The sequence below is a fragment of the Rattus norvegicus genome, chromosome 16 (assembly GCF_021556685.1).
Source record: "Rattus norvegicus strain SHRSP/BbbUtx chromosome 16, alternate assembly SHRSP_T2T, whole genome shotgun sequence".
NCBI classification, from domain to species: Eukaryota; Metazoa; Chordata; class Mammalia; order Rodentia; family Muridae; genus Rattus; species Rattus norvegicus.
The window spans coordinates 92,773,373-92,798,473 of record NC_141549.1 but is presented as its reverse complement, the minus strand read 5'-3'; the positions used below and the strand labels follow the sequence as shown (position 1 = coordinate 92,798,473).

At 39.8% G+C, this 25,101-nt stretch overlaps 1 protein-coding gene across 2 annotated transcripts in view; it reads right to left on the bottom strand.

The window, feature by feature from the left end:
* Shcbp1 (SHC binding and spindle associated 1) overlaps positions 1-25,101 on the bottom strand; it is a 38,049-nt gene that overhangs the window by 10,658 nt on the left and 2,290 nt on the right. For both annotated transcript variants that reach the window (NM_001399215.1, XM_087588872.1), the window contains 7 exon segments: positions 2,472-2,592; positions 2,896-3,064; positions 3,160-3,393; positions 5,940-6,032; positions 10,199-10,407; positions 19,904-20,019; positions 20,137-20,304. In NM_001399215.1, coding sequence (NP_001386144.1) covers positions 2,472-2,592; positions 2,896-3,064; positions 3,160-3,393; positions 5,940-6,032; positions 10,199-10,407; positions 19,904-20,019; positions 20,137-20,304 — 1,110 coding nt within the window.

Below are 25,101 nucleotides of genomic sequence, written 5' to 3'. Positions count from 1 at the left end.
GTCAACAAAAGAACACAGGCTGTTGTCATTGCTCTTAGTCAGCCACTACAACGTGAGAGTAACATATCTTAGTTGTAGGACACAGAGATATGGAACTGTGTAGGAAATGCCCTCTATGCTTGCTAAGGTTCACAGTCCCAGAAGGTGCTATCCAGGGCACTAGAAGAACCTTGTCAACAGTCTCACCTACCTGTTGATCACGCGCGATAAAACACACCGGCCAGACACGATATGCTCACTGATACAATGGTAGCTTGGCTATTTTGGGAATAACTAACTGCTTTGTAAGTGGACATGCAGTCTGTGCCTCAGGATAGATTACCAGGTATGGTACTCTAAACCTGGTCTCCTGGTCCCAAGGGAAAAGCACACTACCTTTGTCAACAAAAATGAACGCACTGTCTAACTGCCTTCTAAACATTGTTTTAGCCTTTGCAGAGGTCAAAGTGCTGAGTGACGTCTAAGTGACCTCCTCTGAATAACCACTATCCAACGCCCATGAGATATCACAGAAGTCAGGCACAGCAAAACTTAACAATCAGAACACTGAAAAAAGTATCATAAAATACTGCCATCCACATATGACGTGGTCGTTGCAGCCATGAACAGACTGCAGTTGCAGATGCCTATGCAAGACTGAGGCTTCAGTTTTTCATCATGGATAGATGAGGTGTCTGTGAGACTTCATTCCTTCCTGAGGAGCTTATGACTGCTAAGGGAGGCTGGAGAGGATAGGGGAGGATTTATCATGTGGGTACTATATAGGAAAAAGTGGTTCAGAGAAAAAAGGAAAATGATAGAAGGTAATGAAAAAGGATGAATTATAATACATAGTATTTGTATATGAGCTGTCAAGGAAAAAAGTAAGTACCTCTTTTAGTCTTAAAGAGTACTAATAAAGCCAAAGCAATACTGAATTTAAGAAAAAAAATCACCATGTACCATAAACAGCATGGTGTGGGTTTGTGTGCATACATGCACACATGTAGGACATGTAGATCAATGGAACATAAGATCCCGATATAAACCCATGCAGCTATAGCCACTTTATTTTTGACAAAGACTCCAAAAATATTCATTGAAGAAAAGACAGTTTCTTTAACAAAGTGTGTTTGGAGAAAGATATATGCACGTAGGAGAATGAAACTAGATGACCCTTCATCACACACACAGACACACACACAGACACACACACAGACACACACACACACACACTCACACAGAAAACCAATCCCAAATGGGTCAAATGTCTAAACATAAGCCCCCTAACTCTGAAACTGTTAGAGGAACAAACAGGGAAGACCTCAAGATCTATGCATAAAAAAGGACTGTGTATTCAGGAGATAAGACCAACGAACAATAAATTTGACCTAATGAAATTAAAAATTATCTGTACAGCAAAGGATGTTAACTGAGGCAAAATGTACCCTTCAAAATGGGAGAAAATATTTTCCACCTGTATATTCAACAGATAGTTTATATATAGAATATAAAAAGGACTTAAAGTACTAAAAGAAAACAAGGATCCCATTGAAAAAGGCCATGGAACTGAATAGAGAGTATTCAAAGTGGTAGTGCAAATGGCCAATAAATATCTTTAGTCTGTAACATTCTTAGACATTAGAGAAATGCAAATTAAAACAACCAGGAGACTTCATCTTGCCATAGTCGAAATGGCCATCCTTAAGAAAATAAATGATAACCAAATGCTGGTGAAAGACGTGGAGAATCCTTAAGCACTATTAGTAGGAGTGTGATAAGGACTATAGAAATCAGCGTGCAAGCTTATCTCAATTGCTAAAAACAGAACTACATGACCTGCTATACCATTCCAGGACATATACTTGAAGAGCTCTCCAAAACTACTAGAGAGATGCTTGTTCATTCGCTTTTATTTCTGTTCCATTCATAATTGAAAAAAAAAAATAGAATCAGAATAGACGTGTATCAACAGATGGATAATAAACTGTTGTACATAAACACACTACACATACTGTGGTACACATACACAACTCAATTATTTAAAAACAGAAATGAAATTATAAAGTTCACAGGTAAATGGATGTAGAAAATACGAAGTGAGGTAATCCAGATCAGAAAGACAAATACCTCACTTTCTCTTACATGTCTATCTTAGTTCTCATTTTTATGTATTTGTATTTATATGAGAGGAGATGTATGTATTTGTTATGAAACTAGAAAAGGACCAATGAGAGGAAGAAAAAGCCTTAAAGGAGAGGGGTGTGAGAAATAATATAAACATGCGATATGAAAGTAGAAGGAAAATTGGGGATCAAAGGGTTCGAACAGTTATAGGGAATAAGGAGATGGTGACAGGCACAGGCTGTGGCAAGGGTAAACCAAAACCCAAAATGAAATCAGATGTTGATTCATTGTTGGCATTAATCAAGCTCACTAACTTACTGTTTACTTGTTACAGATAAAGTTTGGTTATGATCTTCTATACTCACCTTCCAACTCAATGGAGTCAGCTATGCAGCAGGTGCCATGAACTACATAATGGCCAGGACAAACAATGACAGTGTCACCATCATAGCAGGCATTTATACCAGACAACAGATCACTATGGAACTAGAAAACAACAGCATCTTGTAAAAATACACCCCCCAAAGCCACTTAGGTAGTACTTCAAGCGCTTTTATGCACCACATGAAAATTAATTGAAACTCTGCCTCTTATCTTTTCCCAGTGCTCTCAGCTCAGCCGTGTGCTTGTCACTGAAGTGACAGGCAGATAATGTGTGTTGGAGAACAGTGCTCTGACAATTTGGATCTCACAGAAAACCAGCTCCAAAAAGTCCCTATACTTTATAGAATTGATGAAAATTTGGAGTGAATCAAAAGTAGTCACTTCGAACAATAACTTTTTTTTTACCTGAATTTCCGTTTCTTCTTTGCAAGACTCCTCACAAAACCTGTCCCTAAATAGAGACCGAAGCAGACCTGTCTTCATGGTGGAGGAAACCACATGGATGACCTTCTGGCCATTTTGACGAGTACCCTTTGCTTGGATATTAGAGTTTTTCTGATAACCAAAAACGTATCTTTAAAAAAAAAATCACGAAGACCCATCAGTTCTCACTAAGATAGCTAGAAAGATGACATGCTAAATAATTAAGAACAGCAAAAATACACATACCTCAACAAAGGATTCTCAATAAGTTTTAGCTTTTGCTTCAACTGTTCAATTTCTGAATACAAATTTAACCCTTCCACCATGGAGATATTTTCCTGCTCAGAGTCAGAATTACAACTTGACAAACTGCTTCTCAGATTTAAAAATTTCCTGTAACTCTCTTCACATTGAGACAACAGATTGTGGTAGTCAACGATAAGTCCTGAGGGAACTCGATCTTCAAGTATATCATAATACCTGAAAGTTTAAAAGCAAGTTTCCTATCATTAAGACTGGATTTAGTCCTTAAAGATTCAGCTTATTTTATTATTGCTTTAACACTCTGTTCACAAGCCATTTTTCCTGGGTCACTTCTTACCTTTCTATCCCTTCCCCTACCCATCTGACATCTGCAAACCTATAATTCTCATTCTTGATCCATTGGCCTGTGAGCGAGTCACCCTCTTGGGTGAGCCTTTTATTTCCTTTCCCTGGCTTTTATCCCACCCCTCCCCTCCAGCTGCGAATTCACAAGAGCCATCTTCATTTATAAACCACTTTTCTTGTACTAACTATAGACCTGTGCTCAGTCTAACGGTTGGCTGTGAACATCTATATCCAAAAAATTTAACCCAGAATTGTTCTTGTCTAAAGGAAATGCAGGGACAAAAAGTGGAGCAGAGACTGAAGGAGCAGAGACCGCCCCACCTAAGGATCCATCCCATCTGCAGACACCAAATCCAGACACGATTTTTGATAGGAGCCTAGTATAGTTGTCCCCTGAGAAGCTCTGTTAACGCCTGAACATTATATATTAAATATCTGTTTTATTTCTCAGTTAAAAATATGTTAAGTAGCCTCAGATCAGAGGATTTTTTTTAACCGTAACTGATTATCATACGCACCTGTGGAGCATCTAAAAATGTAAAAGCCCTGGCAATTAAATTGTTCTCTAGAACACAAATGGACTTTCTAATGTTCTTCACAGAAACTAATATATACTAAATGTTGAGAATTATTGCCTTAGAAATTTTGTTTTAGAGAAGAGTTTCATTGTTTTAAATCAGTAATGCTCTGAATGAGATGGGAGAAGAAAACCATACCCTAAGTATATATATCAAATTATATTGACTGGATACCATTACAGATGGTTATGAGCCACCATGTGACTGCTGGGGATTTAACTCAGGACCTACAGAAAAGCAGTCAGTGCTCCTACACTGAGCCATCTCTCCAGCCCCTCAAATAATATTTTAGAGAAAATAAATTTCTTGGCTTTTCAAATATTAGGAGACACGAGAAAAGAATGGACTTGGTGTTCTTTAGTTAACCCATACGCATCTAAAGGTAATGTGCAAATCCACTTTTCAAACAAAAAATCTAAACCATAACCGATTGACATATCAGATCAACCAAGTATGAAAACCAGGCTCAAATTTAAAAAAAAAAAGGTCTTTTAGCATTTCTGCAACCATGTTAATTGGCTTTTGTTTTTATTATATTGATACTCCATAGTTTGAAAATAATATACCAAATTCATATTTCAGATTCCTAAATTTTGGTACAGTGTATTTTGAATTAGAAAGGAAAATATACACAATATAAAATAAAGACTATATGGTTTGATTCCATTTAAATGTTGCCTGTTGACAGTGCTTCTATCAGCACAGGGAGCTTTTCCCATCTGCCAACATTTCAATCATTCCATTTTTTCAATGAAGTATATTTTCTTCTCTACAACGAAAAACCAATTTCCCTTAAGTTTTCCCATTTGCCAGTATATGACACTATACTAATTAATCCTTGCTAACACATGCAAGACTCGCAAACCAGAACATAATTTTTCTAGGTAAAGATCAAATGTGCCAGATACATAGGATATTCACCTACAATTAAACACCTCCATAAAAATCAATCACCACTGTTAAACAGGAACCAGAACAGAAAATACTCAGTGTCTTGACAATGTTCAGGAATCTTAATGTACTATATCAGTTGAATATTATTCAGTGAACTGAATATTCAGAAATAACGGTCTCAAATGGCTAAGTATAGAGGAGGCGGCCATGGAATGAAAAATACAGAAGACATATTGTAGGGATCAGAAGGCCTTGTATAAGCTAATGACTTATTCCAAGAAAGTTAATTAAAAAGCAGAGCGTCTCATATATTGTTTGTACAGGGGAAATGGCCAAGGTCAGCAGGGATAACGCTGGCAAAGAAAATGTAGGATTCCTTGGATACAGTTGCCTTGGGACCGATAACCACATCCCTTCAGAGGGGAAAGTCAAGTTCCCAGGAGCTAAAACCATAACTCTTTTAAGGCTCTGGCCCTGGTCCTACTCTGTTTTTTGCCACATCTGCTCCTGTACAAGGACACAGAGCTAGAGTTGTCCACCCCTCCCCCCTTATTGGGGGATGCTGAGGAGGCTTTGGGTTGATCTAGCTCACAACAATTCAGATTTACAAGCTTTTAACCTAGATACTCTTAAAACTTGTTTAAATTTAGTTTATAAATATAGCATGGCATGGGGGCACAGCCCTATTATCAGAATACTAGGGAGACTGAGGCAAGACAATCACAAGTTCAAACCTAGGTTGGGCTATAGAAAGATTCTATCTCAACACACACACACACACACACACACACACACACACACACACACACACACACAATGCAGGTGTCTTTTCTCCCACAAGGTTTATTTAATAACTTGTCACAAATGCACTATTGGTACACCAATCTACTTCTGGCCCATGAAGCTCCTGGGTTTGTATCTACCACATCTGTAATAAATACTTACAATCTCAATCGAGGTTCAACACATCTGACAAAATAATCATACTCATCCTCCTCTTCCTCATCCCAACTTCTCCAGATGTTTTTGTAGAAAAATCTGAAAAGAAGCTTGATATCAATAAAATTCAACCACTGGCTCAAAAGGATGGAGGTGTGGCTTAAATATGTCCATCATGGGCTCATGTGGGTGAACACTTGTCCCCAGCAAGTGGCAATATTTGGAAAGATGAGGAAATGCTTAGGAGATAAAATCTTGCAGAAATACTGAGTACAGGGTTTTAGCTCGGCTGTACCTGTTGTTATTTCTCTGCATCCACACTGCCTGTACGAGGTGTAGGGATGGTCATACTACCTTCCTTACTGTGATGGTCTACTCAGCCCCTGAGGCAGTAAGCGAAAAGAAATCCCTTTTTCACTAAGTTGCTTTTGTTGGGGTATTTTGTCTTAACAACAGGATATAAAACTTTAGTTTCATGTCATAACATTTTTTGTGTTACAGCTAGAATTCCCCACCTACCAACACATCAAGTACACATTATTTTATAAGATATATCAATGCTGAGTATTTGCTACAGTTGACACTCATGAGTCCTATGAGATAAAACCTTCACATAAGTTACTTTCTCTATTATACTACTGCTATTAGGGTGGCCTGCTTTTTGTTTGTTTGCTTGCTTGCTTTAAGTGGGGCTAGTTTTTGTCTGTTTAGTTTTTTGAGAGAGAATTGTGTTCTGTAGACTAAGCTGGCTTTGAACTCCTAATCCTCCTGCCTCAGGAATGCTGGGATTATAGGTGTGGGTCACTACTCCTGGCAAGACTTCGATTACATCACAACTATCTATAACTTAACAGATGGCAGTGCCATTTACTCAGGTAGTAAAGAAATTAGGATTTAAATAAAAGTTGTGCTTTAAGTGTATTTGAGATGGGATGCTGATTTGAATTACAAATGAGTAATGTCCAATGGACAGAGCAATATAGCCTTTCCCCCTTCCAGAAACAAGGGATAAAAAATAGAGATATAAATCTGGGACTTACTGATAGAATTTACTGCTTTTTATTAAAGCAGTAAAGGAGATGATGCAGGAACTTAATAGGAAGCATCAGCTCCCAGCCACAGCTACACATGAGGGACTCCTGGTGTACACTTTAAGAATTCTATTTCCTAGCTGGATGGTGGTGCATACCTTTAGTCTCCAGACTTTGGAGGCAGAAGTAAATAAATCTCTATGATTGTGACACAAACCTGGTCTGCATACTGAGTCCTAGGTTAGTTCTAGTTACATAGTAAGTCCGTCTCAAACAAACAACAACAAAAATTTAATCTAAATCAACAAATCAGAAAAACAACAAAAAACTTAATCTAAATCAATAAATCAGGATCCAGAGGGGAAGGCAACATCCATAATTTCTTTAAAACTCCCTAGATGTTTTAACATATTTTTGAAGGATTTCAAACATATATAGCAAAAGAAAACACAGATAATATTATGAATAGCAGCTTCCAAAAAAAAAAAAATCAGCTAACAGGTAATTTTTTTTGTCTCTACCCAACTCACATATCACCTTGATATAAGATTATTTCAAAACAAATCTCAGGCATATTAGTTATTCATTTTTAGAATGTATCTTTAAAACACTTCTGCTTCCAATTTTATATCCTTCAAATTTCCTTGTAGCATGTTGGTTAAGTGCCTCTCACTTTCTCAACCTGGTAAATATTTAAATATATTTTCATACCTAACCCAAATTATTACCCATACCAACCCCCCAGAGTTTGCTTTTTCAAAGCAGAAACCTCAAATAAACCAAATGAGTCAAATGTAAGCTGTCTAGATGCTCAAGTCCCAGTTGCTCTACTCAGCTTCTGCCCTGTCCTATCAATGTCCCCATTCCAGTGCAAGCATTTATGTTTGGGTCCCCTGCCCACACCTCTTAACTGAAATCCCCATCCTAGCTCCCTCCTTTTACTTTACAAAAGAAGCCTAAGTGAACTTTTTTCATTTAAAAATCTTGATTTGTATTATTATTATTCTTTAATCTCTTTTTACGGTGCAGTCATTACCCCCTAAAACACAAAGCTGATCCTATTTTGCAAACAATGAAAATGTTGCAGTGCTTTTCCAATGTTCTGTTACAGAACTGGTTAATTGGCTGACAAAGCTCTGTACCTTCTGACTTAAAATGTCAGGTCTGGCATTCCGGGACTGTGTTCTGACTGTGCAAGGCTTTCAGTATCTTAATATCACAGACATCCTGGACCCATCCTCCTTGCCTAGGTAACCTTCTAGACTCAAGTTTATATGCTACTTCCCCTAAGAAGCAATTGTAGGATAGCAATTTCAATAAATTAAGTCTAATTTAGCACTCATTGCCATTTCTAGTTATGTATGGAAGTCTCGGTGATAATCACTATTTTTGGTTTTGTTTTATTTTGTTTTAATATTGAGTACTCAAGAGGCTTAGAAATAAAAATCTCAGTTCCAAAGGCAAATCTGACCATAGTAAGCCTGGGTGTTAGGGAGGACTCAGGAAAACCAGCTTAAGCCACTAAAGGTATAGAAAGCAGAAAGTACCTTTTAGACTACAGAACACCAAACAATATCACTGACATCATTTAATCTTCCAGTTCCTAAAATACACATCTAATTTAATTATTTTTTGTATCTCTAAAATTTTCTTTAAAATTTTATTCATGAAAGACAAATTTGTTTAGACAAATAAAGCTTAATAATAATAATGAGTTTATCAGTGCCTATTATATTAACATAGAAGAAATGTATTTCTATGAGGAGTTGTATTTATATTCCCCACCTAAAAGAGGCAAATATAAAATAAAGAATAAATATACTAGCATGTACATAGATTATATAGAACTTGAAAATAAAAAATTGGGGCTGGAGAGATGGCTCAGCAGTTAACAGCACTGCCTTCTCTTCCAAGGTCCTGAGTTCAATTCCCAGCAACCAAATGGTGGCTCACAACCATCTGTAATGGGGTCCAAAGCCCTCTTCTGGTGTGTCTGAAGACAGCGACAGTGTACTCACATACATAAAACAAATCCCCAAGATTATTATTAAGTAATAAAACAATATTCTACTTAGCAAATCAGATTCAGGTTTTAGAGTCTAATTAAAGAGTCATGATATATGTCCAAGCAGCTAAAAGCAAAATTTCTTACACACACACACACACGAGAGAGAGAGAGAGAGAGAGAGAGAGAGAGAGAGAGAGAGAGACTATAATATCAACTATGACGGATAATTTATCTGAAGTAATTTTAACAGCACACAAAGAGATGAGTCATGAATTAAGAACACTAACTGACCTTGCAGAGGACCCATGTTTCAGTTCCTGGCACCAACACCACAACAACCCTATAACTCTAGCTCCAGGAGCTCTAATGCCTCCATGTTCATCGGGTGTACATTTATATATGTGGTGCACATTTATAAATGTAGGCAAAATACTAATACACATAAAATAAAATCTTTTAAAAAATAAAGTATATTTAGTAATCCAGATATTACAGACACATTTTTTCATTTAAAGGGACACCACCACCTATAAAAGAAGACACATGAACACATCCTCTAAAACCCTTCAAAGTAGAATGAGAAAAGTCTCTCTGTTAGACATATTCTTGCAAATGATGTATACTATTCCAACTAGTACTATCGAACTTTATTTTCTTACATTTCATCTTTTTTTTGTCCTACTCCATTCAAATGTACCAATCACAAGCTTTAGCATCAATAAGAACCAAATTAAGAATTCTTTATCTTTTGTAAACACTTGAAGAATTTTAATGATAAACAAGATTCCATGTACTATATTTTTCAACTTTTTTTTTATGGGTTTGAAGTGAAAACAAAATGAAAATGTAAGACATTAAGGTTTTTGTTTTTATTTTTAAAAGATTTTCCTAGGGCATGGATATGTGGCTCAGTGGTAAAGACATTTTCTACTCTGTATGAGGGCCTAGGTTCAAGCCTCATGATAGGAAGGGAAAGGGAAAGGGAAAGGGAAAGGGAAAGGGAAAGGGAAAGGGAAAAAGGGAAAAAGGGAAAAAGGAAAAAAAAGGGAAAAAGGGAAAAAGGGAAAAAGGGAAAAAGGGAAAAAGGGAAAAAGGGAAAAAGGGAAAGGGAAAGGAAAAAGGAAAGGAAAAAGGAAAGGAAAAAGGAAAGGAAAAAGGAAAGGGATTTATTTCAATTAAACTACAGTTTTGACCACAAGGTTACTTCCATCGATGCTCCTTTGTACCTGACGTGCTCGATCGCAAGGGCCATCTGGTGAACTTCATGTGAGTCATCTGATACCACCCACAGCTCCTGCAGAGGCAGATGAAACTCCTTCAGGTCCAAAAGCTCCTTCACATTGGCCAAGGTAAAAGTGCTCAATTTAGATTCATAGATACACGGCTCTGCAAGCTTCACCACTGCCTTCAATGCTGCAAAGTCCACATTTGTAACCTGAAATTCAAAATGTGACTCATTTTAATACCCAGGAATCAAAGTGGAAATGCACATATAAAATACTATTTATAACCTACTTTTTATTTTATTTTTTTTTCTTTATTAACTTGGGTATTTCTTATTTGCATTTCGATTGTTATTCCCTTTCCCGGTTTCCGGGCAAACATCTCCCTAACCCCTCCTCCCCTTCTTTATGGGTGTTCCCCTCCCCATCCTCCCCCCATTACCGCCCTCCCCCCAACAATCATGTTCACTGGGGGTTCAGTCTTGGCAGGACCGAGGGCTTCCCATTCCACCGGTGCTCTTACTAGGATATTCATTGCTACCTATGAGTATAACCTACTTTTTAAAAGTCTGTAACGTGTCAGAGTGCCTTCTAAGGATAAACAAAATAGAAATGGCTCTTATCCTCAGAATATAATCAAGGAGAAAGCTAAACAGGACAACTTATGGGAAAGATTGCAGAAAGGAAATTGCCTTGGTGAGACAGTGAAAGATAAACTGTTAAGGTGAAGCAGATCTGGTGGACTTCAGACACTAAAATACAGGTTGAACACCAGCATGAGCCAAAGGAAAGATAAAGGTACACAAGCCCAGTAACCGTCTACTTTCCCTACCCCATGCAAATGACATTTTCCAGTTTTCAAGGACCTAAATTTTTAACATGAGAATATTTCAAAGAGAAAGAGGAACAGCATTAGAAATTCAAAAGGCAGTGATAGAAAAACTGAAATGTACTGAGAAAAAGACAGGTAACTAGAGGTCCTTAGCAGTGGGAGGGAAAACAGGCGCTTCCTTCAGCAGGCGAGCCAGGTGAACAAGACCACAGGTTTCACAAACTTCAAAACCAGTTTTGACTTTCGGTGAAGCAGTGATTCTCTGGAATTTTACTGTTACTCTATACGACCAGGAGGCCACAAGACAGGATTGTTACTTATTTGAAACTGAGCTAAAACTGGAGACTCATTATGAAGAACAACCATAATAACGAGAGTCTGAACATAGAGAGCAGAAAGGTCTGATGCTGAAAAGCAGGAATGTGCCAGCAGCAGAGGCTCTGATCACACAGAGAAAAGCAGCCCTGTCCTCAGCTGCCAAGAACCCTGGAGATCCACTGCCCTGAGCCTAAACTCAACAGGGCCATCAACCTCGAGTCACCTCTGTCATCCACGGCTGTGAGTTCTGAAATTCGGACGTCCCCATACTCTACCTGCATCTCTCCGGCAATCTGATTAATATTTAAGACTTTCTTTTTTTTTTAAAGATTTATTTATTTATTCTATATAAGCACACTGTAGCTACCTTCAGACACACCAGAAGAGGGCATCGGATCTCATTACAGATGGTTGTGAGCCACCGTGTGGTTGCTCCAATATCTCATCATCATCATCATCATCATCATCATCATCATCATCATCATCATCATTATTCCCATTATATTTTGCTGTCCCTCAGCTTTTTGTCTTCAATATAATATCAGATGTATTTTTATTTTATTTATTTTTAAAAATGGTTAATTTTTTTTTTAATTATTTCACTTCTGACATTCACCTAATTTGTGAACTTTTTCATTAGTGGGTAATCTTTTTTCCCTTTCTTTTATTACACCCCCCCCTTTGAATTCTGTCCTGTAGTTTTAGTAATATTTAATGGTTTTTGTTTAAATAATATTTTAATTTTTATTACTCTCCACATATCGAGGTAACTTAGAACTTTTTCACTCCTGAGGGTTTTCCCCCCAATTTTTGTGTTCAATCCCTTGCTCCTTCCTCTTTCCTCCTAACACTTCTCAACCTTTCATCTTTTCATTTATTTAACCTTTCTTCTCTTCTATTTTTTCCCAGCCTCTTTCTTTTACCTCATTAATGTATTAAAGACACATTTATCTTAAATAATTTTTAACTTAATAACATATTCTACATGAATTTCCCACTGTCTGGCTTACGGTCATCAGTGATGTATCAGTGGCTTTAATTGATTTTAAGTGTATTTCTATATCTTCTACACTTTAGTGTTGCGCTATCAGAACTGTGTTCTACTCACTGAATGTTACTGGGAATTAAAACCTGAAGGAAGGATTTAATTTAATTGAGAATTAAAACCAGGAAGCTGTTCATGTAAAATCTCCAAGTAAAACCAGAAAAGTTTTCTAAACCAACAAACGTGTAAATTCCATCACAAAATACGCAAACAATAGGAAAAAGTAAAGTAACAGGATGCTCCCAAAAATAACACAACTTTTCAACAGCTGAATTCAGATACTGAAATAGGTAAAATACCAAATGAAAACAAAAAATTTTCTGCCATACACTTGTGGTCATGAATCTAGAAAGAGTTTGGCAAGGCTCAGCAGATAAAGGTACTTCCTGCCAAACCTGACTTCCTGGGGTCAGTCCCCTGAATCTAGAAGGTGGAAGAAAAGAACTGACTTACATATGCTGTCCTCTGATTTCTACATGAATATACAAGTGCACGGGAGCGCACGCACACATGCGTGTGCACACACACGCACACACACACAATTAATAAACATAAAATATATAAAAATTTTAAATAGAAATATGAAATACGATCATGAAAATGGAGGAAAATATCTTAATGGAGGTATAAAATAGGGTAAAGGAATACACGTGATAAGAAAGCAGAAGTCAGAACTAACAGGAAGGGGTTTCTGGGGAGGACAATAAATGAAAACAGCGTATGTCACACATGTACGAGGAGGCCATGCATCAATAAAACTAGCACCTTTAACCCTTAAAAAGTAGTTTAAAGCTGCCGCCGCAGAGAGCCCATGAGCAGCACCCCGAGAGCAAAATTGAGCCTCGGGACCACAGGTAAGACCAACTTGTCTGCTGCAAGAGAGCTGCCTGGTGAGATCGGGACACACAGAGGCAGAGTTCATCAAGGACCGGGCACGGCCTGTGTTTGCCGGAGGTCCCACGCCCGAGGATCCCAGCCCGCAGCAGCTCTCTGCTCCCAGACCCCTTGGGAAAGAGGCCTCACCGCCTGGTCAGGTGGGCACTCCTGAGGCTGCAGAGCGGAAGAGACCACCAACACTGCCCACCCCTGCCCACATCCCTGGCCCAAGAGGAAACTGTATAAGGCCTCTGGGCTCCCGTGGGGGAGGGCCCAGGAGCGGCAGGACCCCTGCCTGAGACACCACCGGAACCTGAAGGAAACAGACCGGATAAACAGTTCTCTGCACCCAAATCCCGTGGGAGGGAGAGCTAAACCTTCAGGGAGGCAGACAAGCCTGGGAAACCAGAAGAGACTGCTCTCTGTGCACACATCTCGGATGCCAGAGTAAAACACCAAAGGCCATCTGGAACCCTGGTGCACTGAAGCTCCCGGAAGGGGCGGCACAGGTCTTCCTGGTTGCTGCCGCTGCAGAGAGCACGTGGGCAGCACCCCACGAGCGAACTTGAGCCTCGGGACCACAGGTAAGACCAACTTTTCTGCTGCAAGAAAGCTGCCTGGTGAACTCAAGACACAGGCCCACAGGAACAGCTGAAGACCACTAGAGAGGAAAACCTACACGCCCGAAAGCAGAACACTCTGTCCCCATAACTGACTGAAAGAGAGGAAAACAGGTCTACAGCACTCCTGACACACAGGCTTATAGGACAGTCTAGCCACTGTCAGAAATAGCAGAACAAAGTAACACTAGAGATAAGCTGATGGCGAGAGGCAAGCGCAGGAACCCAAGCAACAGAAACCAAGACTACATGGCATCATCGGAGCCCAATTCTCCCACCAAAACAAACATGGAATATCCAAACACACCAGAAAAGCAAGATCTAGTTTCAAAATCATATTTGATCATGATGCTGGAGGACTTCAAGAAAGACGTGAAGAACTCCCTTAGAGAACAAGTAGAAGCCTACAGAGAGGAATCGCAAAAATCCCTGAAAGAATTCCAGGAAAACACAATCAAACAGTTGAAAGAATTAAAAATGGAAATAGAAGCAATCAAGAAAGAATACAAGGAAACAACCCTGGATATAGAAAACCAAAAGAAGAGACAAGGAGCTGTAGATACAAGCTTCACCAACAGAATACAAGAGATGGAAGAGAGAATCTCAGGAGCAGAAGATTCCATAGAAATCATTGACTCAACTGTCAAAGATAATGTAAAGTGGAAAAAGCTACTGGTCCAAAACATACAGGAAATCCAGGACTCAATGAGAAGATCAAACCTAAGGATAATAGGTATAGAAGAGAGTGAAGACTCCCAGCTCAAAGGACCAGTAAATATCTTCAACAAAATCATAGAAGAAAACTTCCCTAACCTAAAAAAAGAGATACCCATAGGCATACAAGAAGCCTACAGAACTCCAAATAGATTGGACCAGAAAAGAAACACCTCCCGTCACATAATTGTCAAAACACCAAACGCACAAAATAAAGAAAGAATATTAAAAGCAGTAAGGGAAAAAGGTCAAGTAACATATAAAGGCAGACCTATCAGAATCACACCAGACTTCTCGCCAGAAACTATGAAGGCCAGAAGATCCTGGACTGATGTCATACAGACCCTAAGAGAACACAAATGCCAGCCCAGGTTACTGTATCCTGCAAAACTCTCAATTAACATAGATGGAGAAACCAAGATATTCCATGACAAAACCAAATTTACACAATATCTTTCTACAAATCCAGCACTACAAAGGATAATAAATGGTAAAGCCCAACATAAGGAGGCAGGCTATACCCTAGAAGAAGCAAGAAACTAATCGTCTTGGCAACAAAACAAAGAGAATGAAAGCACACAAACATAACCTCACATCCAAATATGAATATAACGGGAAGCAATAATCACTATTCCTTAATACCTCTCAACATCAATGGCCTCAACTCCCCAATAAAAAGACAGAGATTAACAAACTGGATACGCAACGAGGACCCTGCATTCTGCTGCCTACAGGAAACACACCTCAGAGACAAAGACAGACATTACCTCAGAGTGAAAGGCTGGAAAACAATTTTCCAAGCAAATGGTCAGAAGAAGCAAGCTGGAGTAGCCATTCTAATATCAAATAAAATCAATTTTCAACTAAAAGTCATCAAAAAAGATAAGGAAGGACACTTCATATTCATCAAAGGAAAAATCCATCAAGATGAACTCTCAATCCTAAATATCTATGCCCCAAATACAAGGGCACCTACATATGTAAAAGAAACCTTACTAAAGCTCAAAACACACATTGCACCTCACACAATAATAGTGGGAGATTTCAACACCCCACTCTCATCAATGGACAGATCATGGAAACAGAAATTAAACAGAGATGTAGACAGAATAAGAGAAGTCATGAGCCAAATGGACTTAACGGATATTTATAGAACAGTCTATCCTAAAGCAAAAGGATATACCTTCTTCTCAGCTCCTCATGGTACTTTCTCCAAAATTGACCATATAATTGGTCAAAAAACGGGCCTCAACAGGTACAGAAAGATAGAAATAATCCCATGCGTGCTATCGGACCACCACGGCCTAAAACTGGTCTTCAATAACAATAAGGGAAGAATGCCCACATATACGTGGAAATTGAACAATGCTCTACTCAATGATAACCTGGTCAAGGAAGAAATAAAGAAAGAAATTAAAAACTTATTAGAATTTAATGAAAATGAAGATACAACATACTCAAACTTATGGGACACAATGAAAGCTGTGCTAAGAGGAAAACTCATAGCGCTGAGTGCCTGCAGAAAGAAACAGGAAAGAGCATATGTCAGCAGCTTGACAGCACACCTAAAAGCTCTAGAACAAAAAGAAGCAAATACACCCAGGAGGAGTAGAAGGCAGGAAATAATCAAACTCAGAGCGGAAATCAACCAAGTAGAAACAAAAAGGACCATAGAAAGAATCAACAGAACCAAAAGTTGGTTCTTTGAGAAAATCAACAAGATAGATAAACCCTTAGCCAGACTAACGAGAGGACACAGAGAGTGCGTCCAAATTAACAAAATCAGAAATGAAAAGGGAGACATAACTACAGATTCAGAGGAAATTCAAAAAATCATCAGATCTTACTATAAAAACCTATAGTCAACAAAATTTGAAAATCTTCAGGAAATGGACAATTTCCTAGACAGATACCAGGTATCGAAGTTAAATCAGGAACAGATAAACCAGTTAAACAACCCCATAACTCCTAAGGAAATAGAAGCAGTCATTAAAGGTCTCCCAACCAAAAAGAGCCCAGGTCCAGACGGGTTTAGTGCAGAATTCTACTAAACCTTCATAGAAGACCTCATACCAATATTATCCAAACTATTCCACAAAATTGAAACAGATGGAGCCCTACCGAATTCCTTCTACGAAGCCACAATTACTCTTATACCTAAACCACACAAAGACACAACAAAGAAAGAGAACTTCAGACCAATTTCCCTTATGAATATCGACGCAAAAATACTCAATAAAATTCTGGCAAACCGAATTCAAGAGCACATCAAAACAATCATCCACCATGATCAAGTAGGCTTCATCCCAGGCATGCAGGGATGGTTTAATATACGGAAAACCATCAACGTGATCCATTATATAAACAAACTGAAAGAACAGAACCACATGATCATTTCATTAGATGCTGAGAAAGCATTTGACAAAATTCAACACCCCTTCATGATAAAAGTCCTGGAAAGAATAGGAATTCAAGGCCCATACCTGAACATAGTAAAAGCCATATATAGCAAACCAGTTGCTAACATTAAACTAAATGGAGAGAAACTTGAAGCAATCCCACTAAAATCAGGGACTAGACAAGGCTGCCCACTCTCTCCCTACTTATTCAATATAGTTCTTGAAGTTCTAGCCAGAGCAATCAGACAACAAAAGGAGGTCAAGGGGATACAGATCGGAAAAGAAGAAGTCAAAATATCACTATTTGCAGATGATATGATAGTATATTTAAGTGATCCCAAAAGTTCCACCAGAGAACTACTAAAGCTGATAGACAACTTCAGCAAAGTGGCTGGGTATAAAATTAACTCAAATAAATCAGTTGCCTTCCTCTATACAAAAGAGAAACAAGCCGAGAAAGAAATTAGGGAAACGACACCCTTCATAATAGACCCAAATAATATAAAGTACCTCGGTGTGACTTTAACCAAGCAAGTAAAAGATCTGTACAATAAGAACTTCAAGACACTGAAGAAGGAAATTGAAGAAGACCTCAGAAGATGGAAAGATCTCCCATGCTCATGGATTGGCAGGATTAATATAGTAAAAATGGCCATTTTACCAAAAGCAATCTACAGATTCAATGCAATCCCCATCAAAATACCAATCCAATTCTTCAAAGAGTTAGACAGAACAATTTGCAAATTCATCTGGAATAACAAAAAACCCAGGATAGCTAAAGCTATCCTCAACAATAAAAGGACTTCAGGGGGAATCACTATCCCTGAACTCAAGCAGTATTACAGAGCAATAGTGATAAAAAATGCATGGTATTGGTACAGAGACAGACAGATAGACCAATGGAATAGAATTGAAGACCCAGAAATGAACCCACACACCTATGGTCACTTGATTTTTGACAAAGGAGCCAAAACCATCAAATGGAAAAAAGACAGCATTTTCAGCAAATGGTGCTGGTTCAACTGGAGGGCAACATGTAGAAGAATGCAGATCGATCCATGCTTATCACCCTGTACAAAGCTTAAGTCCAAGTGGATCAAGGACCTCCACATCAAAGCAGACACACTCAAACTAATAGAAGAAAAACTAGGGAAGCATCTGGAACACATGGGCACTGGAAAAAATTTCCTAAACAAAACACCAATGGCTTATGCTCTAAGTTCAAGAATCGACAAATGGGATCTCATAAAACTGCAAAGCTTCTGTAAGGCAAAGGACACTGTGGTTAGGACAAAACGGCAACCAACAGATTGGGAAAAGATCTTTACCAATCCTACAACAGATAGAGGCCTTATATCCAAAATATACAAAGAACTCAAGAAGTTAGACCGCAGGGAAACAAATAACCCTATTAAAAAATGGGGTTCAGAGCTAAACAAAGAATTCACAGCTGAGGAATGCCAAATGGCTGAGAAACACCTAAAGAAATGTTCAACATCTTTAGTCATAAGGGAAATGCAAATCAAAACAACCCTGAGATTTCACCTCACACCAGTGAGAATGGCTATGATCAAAAACTCAGGGGACAACAGATGCTGGCAAGGATGTGGAGAAAGAGGAACACTCCTCTATTGTTGGTGGGATTGCAAACTGGTACAACCATTCTGGAAATCAGTCTGGAGGATCCTCAGAAAATTGGACATTGAACTGCCTGAGGATCCAGCTATTCCTCTCTTGGGCATATACCCAAAAGATGCCCCAACATATAAAAAAGACACGTGCTCCATTATGTTCATTGCAGCCTTATTTATAATAGCCAGAAGCTGGAAAGAACCCAGATGCCCTTCAACAGAGGAATGGATACAGAAAATGTGGTACATCTACACAATGGAATATTACTCAGCTATCAAAAACAACGACTTTATGAAATTCGTAGGCAAATGGTTGGAACTGGAAAACATCATCCTGAGTGAGCTAACCCAATCACAGAAAGACATACATGGTATGCACTCATTGATCAGTGGCTATTAGCCCAAATGCTTGAATTACCCTAGATGCCTAGAGCAAATGAAACTCAAGACGGATGATCAAAATGTGAATGCTTCACCCCTTCTTTAAAAGGGGAACAAGAATACCCTTGGCAGGGAAGAGAGAGGCAAAGATTAAAACAGAGACTGAAGGAACACCCATTCAGAGCCTGCCCCACATGTGGCCCATACATATACAGCCACCCAATTAGACAAGATGGATGAAGCAAAGAAGTGCAGACCGACAGGAGCCGGATGTAGATCGCTCCTGAGAGACACAGCCAGAATACAGCAAATACAGAGGCGAATGCCAGCAGCAAACCACTGAACTGAGAATAGAACCCCCATTGAAGGAATCAGAGAAAGAACTGGAAGATCTTGAAGGGGCTCGAGACCCCATATGTACAACAATGCTAAGCAACCAGAGCTTCCAGGGACTAAGCCACTACCTAAAGACTATACATGGACTGACCCTGGACTCTGACCTCATAGGTAGCAATGAATATCCTAGTAAGAGCACCAGTGGAAGGGAAAGCCCTGGGTCCTGCTAAGACTGAACCCCCAGGGAACTAGACTGTGGGGGGGAGGGCGGCAATGGGGGGAGGGTCGGGAGGGGAACACCCATAAGGAAGGGGAGGGGGGAGGGGGATGTTTGCCCGGATACCGGGAAAGGGAATAACACTCGAAATGTATATAAGAAATACTCAAGTTAATAAAAAAAAAAAAAAAAGTAGTTTAAAATTTATTATTAAAAATGATCAATGACTCCAAGGAGGATTAAAAAGAAACAGATTAATTCAATCCAGGACCTGGGAAACAAAGTCAGAAACACAGAAGACAGCTTGGCAAAGTATATTCATAAGAGAATTCAACTTACCTCAACCAACACCTCAAACACATTAGTGTGCCAGACTGCCCACCATCCAGATGGTTCAAGGACCTTTTCCAAGAAGCTGACTGTGAATTCCTTTACTTCAGAGGCCTTACAGTCAGCTACAAATTAAATCAGAAATGGAAATGTATAGATGAGAAGTTAATAAATTCATCTCAGAACAAGTGACAATCTGTAGGCAAGCTACTTGCAAAATAAAACTATAAGAAATTACTCACCTAAAATGTAATCTTGATAGGCTCTGAATCGCTCATAAAACAGAAGTTCATTTGTTTGGATAATTTGTGGAAAAAGAATTTTTCCTTCTGGCATTAGAGTTTTTACAGTAGCACCTGGATTAGCATGATAGCCACAATCACTGCATGGATCTGTATCCTGGAATAAACCTGAAACAATATAACACAAAGACTCAACTATCTAGTGTAGTGATAATGGGCTACACCACTTTGGCTCTCAGCTGGTGGAACTTGTGCACCTGCCCAGGAGCTTTCTGAATTCACGAATGGAAGACACACACACACACACACACACACACACACACACACACACACACACACACACACATCAGTTAATTTTAAAATGCCTTGGCTAGCTCAAAGGCTGGGCAGTTCTACTCCTTCCCACAGCTAGCACACATTTCCCTCTTGTAATCCTGGTTTAACACCTTCTAATTCTATATTTTATCTTTGTTGCTTTGGCTCCTTCTGGTTAGCTTCCTTTGCTGCCCAAGCCATTTCTGAGCAGCTCTTTTTGGGGTTCACATTTCTTCTCACCTACATTTCGAATTTTCCTCCTGCAGCTCTAAATCTGATACATCTCCCTCTGAATCATGACAATTCCTCCCTCCCTTTCTTCTAGTTCCTAGCCTGCACAATCTAAAAGTTAGGGTTAGGGCTCTCCACCCAGCCACTGGCTCTTAATTAATTGATCGAAAACTAATTGGGGACAAGGACCTTCAGCGTTTGGACAAGCAGACTGCTGATTAATTCAAAGCATTAGAAATAATCTGCAACATCTAGTTATCAGAAAGTGTTCCTAATTGCAAGTCTATTTAGATAATCCAAACAAAATACAAGTAAGGATTTAAGGATAAATGCCCTACTTAAATTCGCATGAGCAGTAATATCACTAGTTTTTAAAGCTTACAAAAAAATCTCAAAATCTAACTCATACTTGAATTTAGAAATTTTCAGATATTTTTGACAATTTTGGAAGCAACACTAGTTCTCTTTCAAAGCTAGCAGCTATGGTTTTAAAGGATTTTTGTTTTTAATTATTTGTATGGTTTAACCCTGTGTGGGTATGAGTAGGATGCCAAAGGCCAGAGGCATTGGAACTCCCTACACCTAGACTCACAAGCAGCTGTAAGCTGTCCCACATGGATGCTGGAATTTGAATGTGGGGGATCCACTGTAAAAGCAGTACTAACTACTGAGCCACCTCTCCAGATCCCAGGATTTTTATTTTTTACTATAATTAGCAGGGTTAGACCAATTATCTTGTAGCTAATTTTTCCTCTAAAACAATCCGATCAATATATATTTTAAAAAGGAACTACAAGGGGCTGGGGAGATGGCTCAGCAGTTAAAAACATACTCTTCTTACAGAACACCAGAGTTTAATTTCCAGTACGTGGCAGCTCATAATCTCCAATTCCAGGAAACCCAATGCCCTCTTGTGGCCGAAGCAAGTTGTTACAGGTACAGGGCATAAGTGTTCCTGCTTGAACAGAAGTGTATCCTGGGCCTTAGAAGCCCAGGAATCATACAGCTCTGAGGGGAAAGATATCCCAGTGGAAGGGCATCCTGAGACACAGGGGCCCAGAAACCACACAGCTCTGAGAGGAAGCCTCCTGAGCAGAGATGTGACAGCTCCCAGGACAGGGTATCACTAGCTGAGCTCAGGAGCTCAGGAGCTTCAGCCGCACTCCACTTCTTCTCTTCATCGCTTCTTGGCTTCTTCCAATAAGAGAGTCACACTAGTCAGCAAATCTCATAAAAGAGATTTACTGGAGGGTCCAGGGTGTGGAGAGACAAATCCAGGGATGGCTGCCTCTGCTCCTAGGAGTAGACAGTAGGGAACTGGAAAAAGGGCAGGGCTTATACGGGAATTCTTAGGAGAGCAGAGCTTTTCAGGGCAGAGATTTCCAGAATTAGGATTAGGATTTGTTGGCTGTTTTGTTGGTTTTTGTTTGTTTGTTTTTGTTTTTGGGAGCTCAGAGACTGGTGGGTTTTTCCTGCCCTGGATTGGTGGCTTTTTTAAAAATCCTCTTTTCCATAAACTGTGCTCATGAATTAGGGTAGGAAGTCTTTCCAGCCACGGCCAGCTTTGGCTGAGGCTCCATCTCTGTGGATCTGCTTAGGGAGGCTAGAAAGGAGATGCTACCACTGTGGGGCAGCTCCTGCGGTTGTATTTCACACAGGCTGTAGGCTGAGGCAGGAAAGAAGTGAAGATGTACCTCAGACAGCGCCTCACACTGTTCTGACAGGGGCCACCATTTTGACAGATTTTTGGCTTCTTACAGCAGTGCTGTGGGCTGAAGTGGGAAGGAGGGGCTGGCCACTGCTTTGACAGATTTTGGGCACTGCTTAGGGACTACATATAGTGCACATGATCTCAAACAAACACACACACATTCACATAAAAATTAATAGATCAATTTCTGAAAACCAGTGCTGTGATCTCTTCATTTTCTACACCACAAGTCTGTCAGTGGCCCCTCAAAAAATAGAATGAAATTCTTAACGTTGTGTAAGGTTTACCTCATGAAGACAACTAGGTAGATTTTTATTTCCAGTAAGTCTGTATAAGGCAAGGAATAGAAAATGTAAGCCATTTTAAGTATGAGCTGTGTGTAATTAAGCCTCATAAGCTACAATTGAATACTAGCTTATCTAGTTCTATTATAAAAAAGTAGGCAAAGTAATTACTAAACAAACAGTGCAAATGGTGGTTCTTAAGACTGGCAGAGTGCATTCTTGAAGCCTCAAGGAAAGTATATGAAATTTTTACTAGATTTTCTTCCCTCGCCTTATTTCCTCCTTCCGTTTCTTCCTTCTTCTCATTTCCATGTCTATCAGGCAACCAGTATTATTAACCAAAGTATACCCAAAGGTCATTGCTTGCTGTAGTGGACATGAGATTCATACAACTGAATGTTTGGTTCCCAGTTGGTAGTCCCTTTAGGAAGGATTAGGTCACTGTTGGATGAGGTCTGTCACTGGGGGGTAGGCTTTGAGGTTTGTGCACTCTCATTCTCTCTCACAACACTGTCATTAGGACAAAACAACAGCCTATGGAATAGGAAAATATGTTTTCCAACCCTACATCTGACAGAGGGCTAATATCCAAAATATATAAAGAGCTCAAGAAGTTAGACATCAACAAAAACAAACCAAATAACTCAATTAAAAAATGGAGTCAACAGAGGAATCTCTAATGGCCAAGAAACACTTTAAGAAATGTTCAATGTTCTTAGTCATCAGGAAAATGAAAATCAAAAGGACTCTGAGATTCCCTTTTACACTCATCCTAATGGCTAAGATCAAAAACTCAAGTGACACCACACGCTGGTGAGGATGCAGAGCACGGGGAGCACTCCTCCACTGCTGATAGGAGTGCAAACTTGCACGATTGCTCTGGAAGTAAATTTGGTGATTTCTCAGAAAATTGGGAATAGTTTTACCTTAAGACCCAGCTATACCACTCCTGGGCACAGACCCAAAAGATGCTCCATCATACCACAAGGACAACTGCTCAACTATAGTAAAAAGCTCAACTATAGCAGCTTTATAGCCAGTAACTGGAAACAACCCAGATGCCAATCAACCAAAGAATGGATAAAGAAAATGGGGTTCATTTATTCGAATGAACTATTTAACTATTAAACTATTTAACTATTAAAAAGGACACCATGAAATTTTCAGGCAAATGGATAGAACTAAAAAATATTATCCCAGTGAAATAACCCATACCCAAACAGACATGCGTGGTATGTATTCACTTATAAGTGGATATTAGCCATAAAGTACAACATACTCACGATACAATCCACAGACCCAAAGAAGCTAGATAACAAGGAGGGCCCAAGGGAGGACGCTTGAATCTCATTCAGAATGGAAAATAAAATAATCATTTGTGGTGGATGGAGGGAGGAAACTGGGTGGGAGAGGGGATGGGGAAGGGAAGTGTGTGTGGGGGGAGAATCAGGTGTAGGGAGAGTGGGGCATCTCTAGGATGTACCAGAGGCCTGAGATGGGGAGGCTCCCGAGAGTCTCTGAGGGTGACTCTGGAGACTACAGCAGTGGGGGATATGGGGCCTAAAATGGCCCCCTCCTGGAGCTAAGCAAGACTCCCAGTGGAGGGATAAAGAAACCTACCTACCCACAAAACTTTTGACCTAAAATTTGTCCTGCCTATAAAAGAAGCGCAGAGACTAAGACAGACTGAGGGAATGGCCAACAAATTACTGGCCCAACTCGAGGCCCATCCCATAATGAAGAACCAATCCCTGACACTATTGATGCTCTGTTATGCTCGAAGACCGCAGCCGGCCATAACTGTCCTCTGAGAGGCTCCACCCATCAACTGACCTAAACAGATACAGAGGCCCACAGCCAAACATTAGACAGGGCTCAGGGAGTCTTGTGGAAGAGTTGGGGTAAGAATTGAGGGACTCGGAGTGGATAGGGACTCCACAAGAAGACAACAGAGTCAACTAACCTGGATCCTTGGGGGTTTCCAGACTGAAACACCAACCAAAAGCATGCATGGGCTGGACCTAGGCCTCCTGCACAAGTGCAGCTTGGTCTTCATGTGGGTCACCCAATTGAAGTGGGGGCTGTCCCTGATTCTGTTGCCTGTCTGTGAATCCTGTTCCCCTAACTGGGTGAATGGATGTCCCAGGGCAGAGTGGTCAAGGGAGGCTTCTCCTCCTCAGAGAAGGGAAGGGAGGATGGGAGGATGGGACTGGAAGAAGAGGAGGGAGGGGGGCTGCAATTGGGTTGTAAAATAAATAAATTAATGGGGGGGCAACTTGGGGAGGAAAGGGTTTATTTCATGCATCATTGCACATAACAGTTCATAATCAAAAACAGGCAGGAACTAAAGCAGGGCAGGGAGCAGGAGACAAGAGCTGATGCAGAGGCCATGGAAGGGTGCTGCTTGTTGGCCTGAACATCATG